General features: G+C 47.5%; 1 protein-coding gene across 1 annotated transcript in view; it reads right to left on the bottom strand.

The window, feature by feature from the left end:
* MRPS6 (mitochondrial ribosomal protein S6) overlaps positions 1–13,228 on the bottom strand; it is an 80,228-nt gene that overhangs the window by 42,422 nt on the left and 24,578 nt on the right. Inside the window, exons 3-4 of the mRNA XM_023745605.1 lie at positions 12,784–12,998; positions 11,575–11,757 (exon numbers count right to left, since the gene is read on the bottom strand). Coding sequence (XP_023601373.1) covers positions 11,575–11,757; positions 12,784–12,998 — 398 coding nt within the window. The remainder of the gene's footprint in view (positions 1–11,574; positions 11,758–12,783; positions 12,999–13,228) is intronic.

Raw genomic sequence — 13,228 nt, 5'->3', positions numbered from 1 at the left:
GGAGGGGGCGCCGTTCCAGTCATACGCCACTTAAGGACAGGAGAGATTCTGAGAAAGGCACTGTGTCTTTGTGCAATCACCACAGAGACACTCCTAGCTGGCACTGCCCACTACACACCTGGGCTGCCTAGTGTACCACTGCCATGTATACAGTCTGTCATCGACCGAGACGTCGTTACCTGGCACGTGACTGCCAGAGTAAAACACTTAAGAAGCCATTGGTCTAGCCCAGTGGTCGGCAAACTCATTAGTCAACAGAGCCAAATATCAACAGGACAACGACTGAAATTTCTTTTGAGAGCCGAATTTTTTAAACTTAAACTATATAGGTAGGTACACTGTTATTAACTTAATTAGGGTACTCCTAAGGCTTAGGAAGAGCCACACTCAAGGGGCCAAACAGCCGCATGTGGCTCGCGAGCCGCAGTTTGCCGACCACTGGTCTTGACCTTGTTTGGGCTCAGATTCCATTAAACCATGGAGAAACAATGGAGACAATCAGGGAATCTGAACTTGGACTAGACGTTAAGGGTTGCATAAAGGCACTATGGCTGTCTTTTTCAAAAGGCCTTATCTTTTAGACACATATGAAATATTTACAGGTGAAATTTTATATCTGCATTTGCTTTACAGTAATGCATTGATAACTGCTTCAGAATCCTCAACAGATGCTAAAGCCAGTGGAAGACAGTTGGAGGAAAGAATCTTGTCTCAGATTTATCACTCCATAAACCACCTACTCATTACAAAAGGAAAAAGGACATTTCCATGGAACAATCTGACGGGTAAAACCTAAATGAAATGACTGCCTAACATCAACAGTGGGACAAACTGACACCCTATGAAGTACTCCTGCCAAATGTTCCATCGATGAGAAAGCAACCAGTCAAACCCAAATGGAGGGGCTCTGCAGGGGCCCGTGGGTGTCCTCTTCAGAGGGCCACCGTCGTGAATGACAAAGGCCTGAGACTGTTCTAGACCAAAGAGGCCAAACAACTAGATGCACGAGCCTTCAGTGAAAACTGGCTTTTAAAACTACAGGGTATTACTGAAATAACGATCAACTTGACCGTACAGTGAACATTTAAAAATAATACTGAATCAATGTCCAATTTCTGTGCAATGGTTGTTTTGGTTAAGAAAGCCCTTATTCCTAAGAAAGGCATGTCAACATGCCTACGCTTTTCAAATGGTGCAGCTAAAATATGGATAATTCTAACAAATAGTGATCCAGGCAAAAAGTTTCCAGGCGTTCATTGAACCATTCTTGCAAATCCTCCAAAGGTTTACATTTAAAAAACAAAGTTGAGCCCTAACAGGTTTGGCTCAGTGGATAGAGCGTCGGCCTTCGGACTGAAGGGTCCCAGGTTCGATTCCAGACAAGAGCATGTACCTTGGTTGCGGGCACATCCCCAGTAGGGAGGGTGCAGGAGACAGCTAATTGATGTTTCTCTCTCATCAATGTTTCTAATTCTCTATCCCTCTCCCTTCCTCTCTGTAAAAAAATCAATATATTTTTTAAAATAATAAATAAAAAGCAAAGTTGAGGAGGATGAAGAGGGAGTGGTGCCGTTGTGTCCCAGGCCCTAGATGCGCTGGGACAGAGCCTGCCAGGTGAGCTGCCCACCCTCCCCACCGGAGGCTCCCCCAGTGTGGCTGCCCGTGGGGGGAAGCAGAGGCGCAGCCTCCGCCTGCCTGGTGCCGCCACGGACCTGGAGGAAGGGCTCAAGAACCTGCGGAGGGACTGACTGCTCCAGGGCCCCCCAAGGGCCTGGGCACGTGGATATGTTTCCACTGCACCCTTTCTGTACTAAAAGAGATTGGACACTAAAAATAATAGGTAAAGTTAAAAATATATAAAATAATCCAGCAAAAAATGGGGAAGGGAGAGGGGAGGTGGAGAAAGATTGGTAAAGTTGATTAACTGTTTACACTGGGTGAAGGGTCTCGGGATCAATTCCCGGTCAAGGGCACTTACCTGGGTTTCAGGTTTGCTCCCCGCCCCGGGTTAGGGTGTGCAGGAGGCAACCAGTGGATGTGTTCTCTCACATGGACATCTCTCTCTCCCCATCCCTCCCTCCCTTCCACTCTCTGAAAGGCAATGGAAACAATAGCCTCAGGTGAGGCTTAACCAAAAGAAAAAGCCGAGGGGCAAATAGCACTGAACCCTCCCACACTGGGCTCTTTCGGGAAGGCTGGCCAAAGGCTTAGAGCCACACCTGCTGAACCGCATGGTCGGTACAGCTCCCAGCCCAGGCCAGCACCTGTTCCGCTCAGCCCCAGTGAACAGCACCCTGCGCCCTCCCCGCACCGAGTCTCTGCCTCGCCCGAGCACTCCAATGAAAAGGAAATCTGCCCTTTCTGCCCCTTCAGCTGGCTGTTTCTCTTCATAGCATTTGGTTTGTCTCCCTTCCTAGAATGTAACCTCCCCCCAAACTGGGGCTGTCTGGTTACCCCCACATTCCCTAACACATGCTAGAGCTGGCACCTGGTAGGCACTCAAGTCCTGTGAAACCTCCTCCATCGCAGTGGCTCCTCTGCAGAGGCTGTCATCAGCGGACAGCTGCCGGGTGGAGACGGCCTGTAGAGCCCTTGCTGAGCGCTTCCTGGGCTGCTGTGACCCCTGTTGTTTTTTCTTCTAAAAAGGGAGACCACGCTCTCTAACCCTGATTCAGGCGGCAGAACACACAGCCCCGAGAACCAGGTTTAGACCGTAAGGTTACAGAGGGAAAACATCCCACCAGGCCCATTTGTGGTTCACCTTCATCCTACTGGGTTCCAACTTCACGTGCCTAGAAAAACCATTGCTAAACCAGATACCAATTTTGACTTTTCCATGTGACTGAGGCCAGAAAATGTAAACACAAGAGTTTTCCTGGTGGACCAACTCTAACTCTCCAAGGAGGCCAAATCATAATAAAAGATCCTAGAATTGGGATATTTCCTCAGGCAAACACTTTTGGTTGGAATATTTTTAAACTTTCTAATTTTCCCAAGGATCAGAACCACTTCCATTGGATGTCAAAGGTAGAAGACCTTGAAATTACAGCTTCCAATTATTCCATCCTAATCAGATAAAATATTTAATAAAGAAATGGTATTAAGAGGAATTTCTTTTCTTCATGTTAATCTTCTTAACCTGAATTTGCAAAAGCTCCTGGCTGTCAGTTCACAGCCAGGTGAGAACACATTCCTGAGACCAACAGCGCCACCAGTGTCTGCAGACTTAAGACCGTCCCTGATGGAAACTTGGTACCAAAGGTTAGCAAGACAGCATACTTGACACCACTTCCACATGAAAATGCTAACAGAACAGAAGGTAATAGTGCACGAGCGAAAGAAAAACAAAACCGTCTACTACTGGGTCATGTATTTCCTTAACGGGTTCAAGTAATTTTTTAGAAGGACACTGAAGTACATCTTTCCTGTACCATTTGCCTGGCAAAGATCCTATCCCCAAATTTAGCTTTTCACTCAACAGAAACTCACCTTTGAACATGAACCTAAACCAGTACTGAATGATGTTTTATATTCATAATTTGCACATAGGGCACCTGAACACAAACTGAAAGCAGGCAGATGTCTGGCCTCCCCCCACTCCCGCCAGCACCCCCCGCCCCCCTTACAGCTGTGCCTGGGATTCCTCACCTGACAAACTTAAAGTGTTTTAACAGCCAGGGGAGGGTCGAGGAGAGTGCTTTAAAAACTTAACTCCAAACACAGACAAAACCAGGGATTCATTCTGGGGTAGACGCAGACAAACGCCAGTTGATGAGCACTGAGGGTTCCAGGTCAAGATTCTGTTGTTGGAGCCACGCTTTCTCTTGCAATTTCATTGTGAAGCTCTCATCCACACCAACCTCTACAAAGTTTTCCCAAAGTGGGTAGGAACTAGGGACCTGTAACCTCAGAAAGATGGTAGGGGGACTAGGTGACTAATTGTCCCTGGACTTGAAGGTGGATGAACAAGTGGACCTGTGTGTTTATCTGTGATCTGCTGTTACGTATCTAGAGTGAGTGGAAAAGTGAAAAAGACAAAATGGAAAACTTGGCTTCCATTCTATGAAAACGTGAAGCCTGGTCAAAAACAAAAGCATTTGCCCTGGTGTGTTTGGCTCAGTGGATAGAGCATCAGCCTGTGGACTGTAAGGTCCTGGGTTCTATTCCGGTCAGGGCACACGCTGGGGGTTGCGGGCTCAATCCCCAGTAGGGGGTGTGCAGGAGGCAGCCGATCAATGATTCTCATCATTGATGTTTCTCTCTCTCTCTCCCTCCCTCTCTGAAATCAATAAAAATGTATTTTAAAAAAACAAAAGCATTTTGTCATCCCTTTGTGCCATAGCCTGAATAGAAGAGCACCTAGCTTTTTCCATGGTCATACTTTTCCAAGACCATGGGTCATACACTCTGATGTGAACTTCATAGATACACCCCGAGCAAAATAAAACGCCACTTTCCAGCCAAAGCCGTCTTTGCCCAGAGTCACCCGGACACCCAGAGAAAAAGTGGCAGTCCGACAGCTGACACCAAGTCACACTGCCAGAGGTCGAAAACAGTTAAGGGCATCTTTAAAGAACCAAAACCTATTATCTAAATCAGAACTTAGCTCTATCTAAACAAATACATTACATTTGGTCCATGGTGTTTAAATGTCTTTTAATTAGTTGCCAACATCTTAAAAATCAATTTCCTGTAAAACCTGGAGTTATGGTTAGGAATAGGTTAGAAAAGGAGGAGCTGGCAAAACTAGGACCACGTTCCCATGGAAGTGACAGACTGGAGTGGTAAGCACCAGCGCCCACACACCCGTTTCCCCAGCCACTGGCCCACCCGACACTTCCCACCTTGAATTAACACATCGCAAACCATGACCAAGTGATCTAAGGCTGAGGACAACCATTCATACTTACCCAGTTTAAAACATGATAGTTAAAAAGAATTAACACAATCTATTCCTCAGGCAGCTTTGTTGAACAGCTTTTATTAACTCATGAACACATTTACACTGCACCATGCCAGCTCCCAAGGAGAAGGAAATGGTTTAAAAGTTAAAAGCATTACTATTCTTCTCGGCCGCACGCTTGTGTCTTCAACTTTTACACACTCACACACACTTCTCAGTCTGCTTCACATGGTCCCAGTACCCTCTGCCACCCAACATCCCATTATACAGCTGCAGAGTAAAATAATCAGGTGCAAAAAAAGTCACAAATTAAATTGGAAATAAAATTGGATTTAAAAAAATGACAGTGAAGTATATATATCAAAAATGCATATTCTCTTGGAAAAAGTCTTATTTGAAACTTGTTGGATCACAGGTACTTACTTAAAAAATCAATTAAGTATGTTAATGAAATATATACATTCCAGAAACATGTGTTATAATGTAAAATACTGTTTTAATTCCTTTATAAAAATAAAATCTGAATCAATAGGAATGAAACAAATCTCTTAAAATCACCAATTAAAAGGAAAAATGTAGTTTTATAATACTGTATCAAAAATGAAAAGTAAAATATTAACTGAAAATACCACGTAGCAACAGAAATCAGCCAGGGTCTATCAGCTGCTCCATCTGTTGATGCTACTGAAAAGCGGTCGTCCTTATAGTGTTAGTAGGACGACAGCTGGAATCAAACATTTACCGAATACTGTTTAAAATACTGATTTTCTCCCATACCTGCCTCTGACCACCTTAGCACTTAGCCTATCTAAAGTACGTAACTCAGTGCTTTAGATTTTCTCTATCCTTCACTGTCCCCAACCTCCTCACCTAAAAAACACATTTAAGTCTTGTAAGTACTGGTTACAGAAAGTGGGGCAGGTGCCCTCGCTGTTTTGGCTCAGTGGATAGAGCATCGGCCTGCAGACTGAAGGGTCCCAGGTTTGATTCCGGTCAAGGGCACATGACTGGGTTGTGGGCTCAGTCCCCAGTAGGGGGTGTGCAGGAGGCAGCCGATCAATGATTCTCTCATCATTGATGTTTCTCTCTCTCTCTCCCTCTCTGAAGTCAATAAAAATATATTTAAAAAAAATCAAGTGGGGCAGATGAACAAAAGCCTGGAAGAGGAGGCCCAGGCACAGTGCCGCAAAGGCCAATGACTGCTGAGTAAATGACTCATCTCTGTCTGACAAAGTTGTTCTAAGTTGGTAGAGTTCATAGGCTCCCTCACACTATATCAAATATACAAAGCTCACCCTTGCTTACTTAGCATGCAAGCTCTTATGTAGAGTGGCTTACAACCCTAATTCAAATATGTATTGAGGAAGTACTATATTCCGGGTTTGACTCAGTCTCAGATTCTGGTAAAATAACTTACATAAAATAAATTTATCTTCAGGAGTCTCTTCGTCAATCAAGTGTAAATGGAAAACTAAGCAATGAAGTTCAAAAACTTGCCTGAGATCCCAAAGCTAACTTTAACGACATACTGAACACCTACTACCTCCAATGTCACGTTACCAACAGGTGACATCCCTAGGAGGCAGGTGCCAGGACCCAAAAGCAGGTGTGATCCATCTCGGAAGCTCTTTCTAGGATGGCCAGCTCTGTTTATACCCGGCATCTGCCCTCGGGACCTCGTGTTCCTCCGATCATTTAGATAACGCAATTCGGAGCATTCACTGGAGCAGCTTTCATACCCAAAACAATCATATCCAAAGTCACAGGAAAAAAGAGATTAAAGCTCAAGTGCAAAATAAAAAAACCGTACATACGTACCTTAAACATTTTACGTAAGTTTAACACATAAATGTGCATTTATCTGCCCATCTTACTATGAGCCAAAGCACTTGGCGAATAGGAGCGATGATGCAGTTCCTTGCAGAGTAACATTCCTTCTGCTTGGTCTACACCACATCTATAAATGCATCATGGCCAACTTCCGTTTTTAGTAAGAAATCCTTGTAAAGCAATCTACATAGAGTCTTGGGCTATTTTTATTTTTCCTCTCCAACTTTTACTTATTTGCAGCCACATCTAAATTCTACAGCCATTATTTTAGTGACTCACCTTTATCAAATCTTTCCAAAGAATCCAACTCGGTTTTCGGGGGAGGCAGTTGGGGGGAGGGTAATTTGCTCTCATTTTAACAATTGACATAATTAAATTATTATTGTGGAAACAAGGTTACCTGCCAGGAAATAGTATTAGAAGCCAACGTAATGTCTGGCAAGCATTCAGCTCACCCAGTGCAAGCCCAGTGCTCCGACTGGACAGCAACTGCCTAGCAGAGGTCAAATGCCCTCTCAGACCCAAGAACCAGCTCACACAGAGCAATCGGCACCCTGGTGAGGCAGCTGAGCAAGCACCCACCTGCTGCGCGAGCAGAGGACAGAAAGGAGACAGACCTGACCCTCAGGAATCTCTCATCTAACCAAGGAGGTAAGAAACTCACCAATTCAGTGATACAGAGTAAGAGGAGGTCCAGGTGACAACAGAAAGCCCCATGCAAACCCAAAGGAAGATCCGTGTCCTCACAGTGCAGGTCTTTCCTCGACAGCTGTTTAAAGTGAACTGAGGCAGGCGCTCGCGGATGACGGGACAACGTGGAAAGGGAGGGCTTTCCAAGAAAAGCAGTGACACAAGCACCCGAGAAAATGAGAGCGAGGGGAGGTGATGGCTCTGGGCAGCCTGGTCTACTTGGTGTAGTGATGGCAGAACTTTAGAAGGGGAGCGGGAGTTTAAAAAAAAAAAAAAAAAAAGGTTGGAGTCCTCTCAGACAGCCTTGGATGCCGGGATTGATCTGAATGTCTTTTTTTTTTTTAAAGAGAGGTGCTGTGACTTAGCATTAGGGACACAATCAACGAATGTGCGAAAGCAATGACATAATCCATACAATGCTCTGCATTATCTCCTTGTTAAAAATGCATTTCCATTGGATTCTTTTCAAGTAGCTCAACAACTTATCTTCTTGCACTCAGATGGTATTTACAATGAACCCCTGAGCAGGTTAGAGACCAGCTGAGTAAGAAACTGCAGGACTCAAGCAGGAACTAGGAGTGGCCATCTGGGGCAGAGGGGAGACGAGATGGAACTGAGGTGGAGGACACCAGGGGACAGAGACAGAGAACCCAAGAACAGAAGTCAGACAAGCTTAGGGTAGACAACTCATCAAATCTGAACCACACTGAGTCTGCAGTGCCAACAGGACATCCAGGAGGCTCTGACCAGCACAGTTCAAGTACAAAATGCCAGAATTCCTAGCTTGTTACCAACAAAGGCAAGTCATCCATATGGAGGTCAAAGGCATAGTACACACAGAGGAGGAAAAGGAAGGAATGAAGGCAGAAATGTCAGAAACAGGACCCTAAAAGCTGAGACATGCTGAACCTGGGAAATTGTCTTACACTCTGAACTATGGTCAGCAAATTTCCATAAAGGACCAGAGAGTAAATACAAACAAATGAACAGGGTGATGTTCCAAGACACCTGTGTTCATGAACTCTGACATTTGAATTTCACATCATTTTCATGTCATAAAATACTTTTTTTATTCCTCCTCTCCCCCCACCCCAACTACTTGAAAATGTAAAATCCTTTCTCAGCTCACAGGCCGTACAACTACAGGTAGCCAGTGAGATCTGGCGTGTGAGCCATAGTTTGCCAACTCCTACTCTAAGTTAGAGCAACGAGGATAAGAGAACTGGAGTAATTATCCCTTTCCAAATTTCTGAGGTATTTTTCCTTTAGGTAAATTAACAACTTACCAGACATTCATTAAATTTGCATGATTTTCTTATATTTGACTAATTCCTGCCCTGGCCAGGTGGCTCGGGTGGTTGGAGCATTGTCCCTTAAACCAAAAAGTTGCAGGTTCAATTCCAGTCAGGGCTCACATGGATGTTTCTCACATCAATGTTTCTCCCCCAACCCCCTCTCTAAAATCTATATAAAACATATCCTCGAATGAGGACTTAAAAAAATTTTTTTTTTACCAATTTCTTAATTTTTATTCCCCTAAGAGATAATTATGTGTTGATAATAATCCCTGGTGCTTAAGAATACTGCCCTCCACTAAAAAGAGGTATTCTTCACCTTGAACAGAAAAATCACACCTGTACAATTACAGTGCAGGCACTAGATGGAAAATACTTTAGAATTTGTCCCTCATTTCTTCCAAACTGTTTTCTTGGAAGTGATTTTATAATCGTCTGCATGTCAATACTAGACTTAAACACCTATAAACGTCAGTGTTGAATGTGAGGCATGAACAAGAAAACACAGGGTGGAATGTCCCTTCTGACAGGCTTTCTTCAGAAACACAAACCATGTCTGGCGAGGAAGGACTCCTTACCCCCCAGCCACTCCTCGGACCTTAGCGAGCTCAGGGGCAGGAGCAGGCGCCTTCTTCAATCACTTGCCGGCAATGAGCTGTAACCCAAGAACACTCTAATCCCAAGGACACTCAATGCGCCAGGCTCGTCTCTCATTACTGGGCAAGTATTTTAAGTTGTCCAGTTTCAAGCAGACAAAACACAAAGGGTAATTAGTAAAGATACAAGCTAAGCTATTTGAGGGGGCCCTTAAGAGGGAAAAAAGACCAACTCAGCCGTCTGACAGATAGAACAAAGGTGTTCCCATTTGAATTTTTGTCTGCCACCACCTGGGAGCAGAAATGTGTCCATTTCCTAGTCATCAGATGTTGCCAAGCAGCCAAGCTCCAATGAGCTAGGGCTCCAATGAGCAGGGCGGGTCAGTCCCACATCTGAGTTCATCAGCACCCTAGGCAGGTGTCTAAAATGCCAACATTTTGTAGTCGTTACTTTCAGAAGACCCTAGCCTGGATATAACTCTAGAGCAAATACAAAACTTCTGCCAGCTTTTCTAATCAAAAAGGCTTGAGTGAAGAGAAATAGAAGGGACTCTTGCCCACGCGATCAGAAAGCGTACTGCTTGCTACATTTTGGGAACTGGACTATCCCTACACTTCAATTTTTAAACACATAAGACCCAGGTGGTAAGTTAAACTCAGATCATATCATAAAATTCTTTGCCTACAAAGAACTATTTCAATGAGTTATCTTAAAATTTAAAATATAACCTGCTTTTCAATAAAATTAAAAATGAGGGGTATTAACCCTAACTTGTGAAATGTTTTAAAGAAAAAAGAACTTAAGATTGCCAAAGTAGGTAGCTGCTCTTGTTTTCCTACCAGGAAAACATGTACCGGAGGGTATATAAAGCTATTTCACTGTACACACATGCATTCATTTGGCAACTAAGCTAGTTATTCCTTAAACCATTAACCTGTAATTCTTCCTGTAAAAATGCCTGAGTAGCTCAGGAAGGCCAGGAGAGAGCATGTTCCCAGGGCTTTCACGACCCTACAAACGCCAGCTCTGGGCAAACGTCACAAGACAGGATCATTAGAGCGTCCTCCGGCAGCCGGAGACTAAGTGCTCTGCAGGGCGTCTGCACCTCACAGGCCCTTCCGGAGCCCATCCCGAGCCCGAGAACTGCCTACAGTTTACACAGCTTTTCCTAAGTTCTCTGCACAGTAGGGGCAATTCATCTGTTACACACAAATTAAATACCAACCTTCAAAGCTAATTTCAAAGTGACATCTATGGCCGTCAGTCCTTTCCTCAGCCCTCAGCCGCCCAATCAATGCGTGACGCTCCCGTCTGCTAAAGGCCCCGCGCCAGGGCGCCAGGACGGGACGGGGTGGAGGGAACTCGCCTCTCACCGGCCACCCCTTTCCGCTGGACTGGGCTCCCTGGGAGCTGCAGCCTGTGCCTGTCCTCAGCTGTGTCCTCCCACAGGTGAAGGCTTCCAGGAGTAAGTGACGCTCTGTGACGCTGGTACAGCTAGAACACCACTTTTAAAGTGTTTTTTCCTGGAGACTCCTCCATAAATACGGCCAAAGCAACCATCTTTTCAAATGGCTGCAGTCTTTCCCTCTAAAGGCGCCCTCCCAGCACCTATTACTTCACTGCGTTCAATTTCAGATTTTAACCCCACTTTACTTACTCTTCACGCTGAATTAAAAGTTGGGGGAAATGGAAAGGACATGTTTACATCCACACGTCACGGTGAAAGTTAAGCTCAATGGCACCTGCAAATACAGCTCTCCTCGGGGGGACTGGCCTCTACATCCACACGCAGGAGGTGGAGGAAGGGCAGCAGCAGAGGCCGAGGAAAGACTGCCCTGGGCTTCTCAGTGGCCGGCACCGCTGCAGCCACCAGGATCCGCCTGCGCTCCGCCTGGTCAGGCCACGGGACCCCCGGTGCCTGCACACACGGTGAGTCTCCAATCCACGGGCTGTGGGAGGCCTCACACTGCAACCAGCTTACATTTAAACCGCTAGCAGGTGCTGGCTGTGGAGGAGTCCGGTACAGGTCCAAGGAAATGAGAAATGGGCAGGGAGGAGTCTACACTCCAGGGACCCGGGATGCTCTTCGGCACAGAGCACAGAGAAGGACCAGAAACACTCGTCTCCCAACTTCCACATCGCAGGCTTCCTCGATTCCAAGACAGAAACGGTCTGGGGAAGGTGGTGGGCATAAGCCATCACCTTGAAGGGTGATACTGTGAAGAGGTAGATTTCAGAATCTAAAAATGTGAAACGTACCAGCTTCGAATGGAGGCGCTGCCCCAGGCTTCCCGGGGGACCGCCAAGTGCTGCCGAGTGAGCGGAGCCTCCCGCCTCCCCAGGCGCCCCGCTCACAGCGGCACCCGCAGTGAATGCACCGCAGGGTGAACTTTTCCATCCATTCTCCTCCCAGTATCGATCCAATTTCAGAATCCTATTTTCCTAAATTGAAAAGCAAAATTGTTCAAAAGCAGCGAGTCTTTGTGTGTGTCAAACATTTACCACCAACTTAAAAAGAAGTTTTGTGAAGGAAAAATGAGTTTTGTTGTTTAATCTTTATTTAGGCCAAGGAACTCTTCGCCACGAGCTGGCCCTGTTACAATGTCCTATCTGTAGTCCTGGCCTCCTCCGCCCGCTGGGGGGGAGCTCCCCGTGTTATGCATCAAGGCTTTTCACCCCTGTCTCCCCCCCCCCCACCCCGTGAGGGCGTCCAGGAAAGCGGGAACTGCTATTGTAACGAACTGTACTGTGGCTGACCTAGAGCAGGGCAACACAGCGCCTGCCCCACACAGGAGCTTACACCCCCACACGGAGCCTGGAAGGGATCCTTTAATAAAACCGTCAGCCACGCTCAAGGCAGAGTCCGGTCCTCACTTCCAAGGTGGACGGGACACGTGTGCCTGCACCCGGACTCTTCAGGGACGACCTTTCCCCCCAAAACAAGGTAAACGAAGGAAACTTCAGTAACTGCCTTTCCCAGGTTCTATGGTGTCTCCTAAAAGCACGGGCAAACCCCCAGAGGCTTAAACAGTTCCCACGCGTTTAGAAATGTTTCCTCCTAACCGCCCCTGTTCTCTCTACGCAGTAGCTCTTGGGGGGGGGGGGGGAGAGGAAGGGGGGCTCCTCGCCACCATCGTGTTTCCCCACCTTCAGGGACAGCCAGCTTGGGGACGCCAGACCCGACCAGGAGGCAGCGGGCCCTTCCTTTCCTCCCTGACCGGGTGCAGCCGCCCCGGGCTCGGTGCTCGGTCCGTTCCTAGCGCCGGGACCAGGCTCCGGGCTCCGGGCTCCATTTCACCCCAAACTTCCAAAAGCTACTTCTCAAAAGTGACCCAGAGCGGGATCCACGCCTGAAGGTGCCCGGTCCCTAGCGCTGGGGGAGCCAGGCGCCGGCCGTTCAGACGTAGCGGTAGTATTTCTATTTTTATTTTTATTATCCCTGGAAGAAAGCACACACAGGCCACGCACCACGCACCGCACCACGTTACCCACGTCTCGCAGGAGGATTTCGGCGCCGGCGGCGTCCCTGCCCGGCGCGGGGACGAGGAGCTGCCTCCTGCGGGACGCGGCAGGTCGGTCCTCGCCGGCGAACCTGCAAGCCCTACCTCCAGCCCCAGCCCCGCGGGGACAGTTCCCTCCGGGAGGCGCCTGAACCGGGGCTAAAGGCGCCGGGACCGCCGTCGCTGCGTCGGAAAGAGAAGTCGGGAGCGGGAGCGGGAGCGGGAGCGCGGCGGCGGGCGGCCGAGGTCCGGGCTGCACCACACGCTGGAAACCGTTCTACGGGCGCGGACGGTTCCGGCCGGCGGAGGCGGAGGCGGAGCGGAGGCGGCGGCGGGCACAAGGGCGGCTTCGCGATCGACGACGGGGAGCGGGGCCGGGCGCTCGCGCGTGTCCTCCCGCGGACCTTCCACTG

This window comes from Myotis lucifugus, unplaced genomic scaffold (genome assembly GCF_000147115.1).
Source record: "Myotis lucifugus unplaced genomic scaffold, Myoluc2.0 scaffold_557, whole genome shotgun sequence".
NCBI lineage: Eukaryota > Metazoa > Chordata > Mammalia > Chiroptera > Vespertilionidae > Myotis > Myotis lucifugus.
Note: the sequence above shows the minus strand (reverse complement) of the source record. Positions and strands in the feature narration are given on the sequence as shown.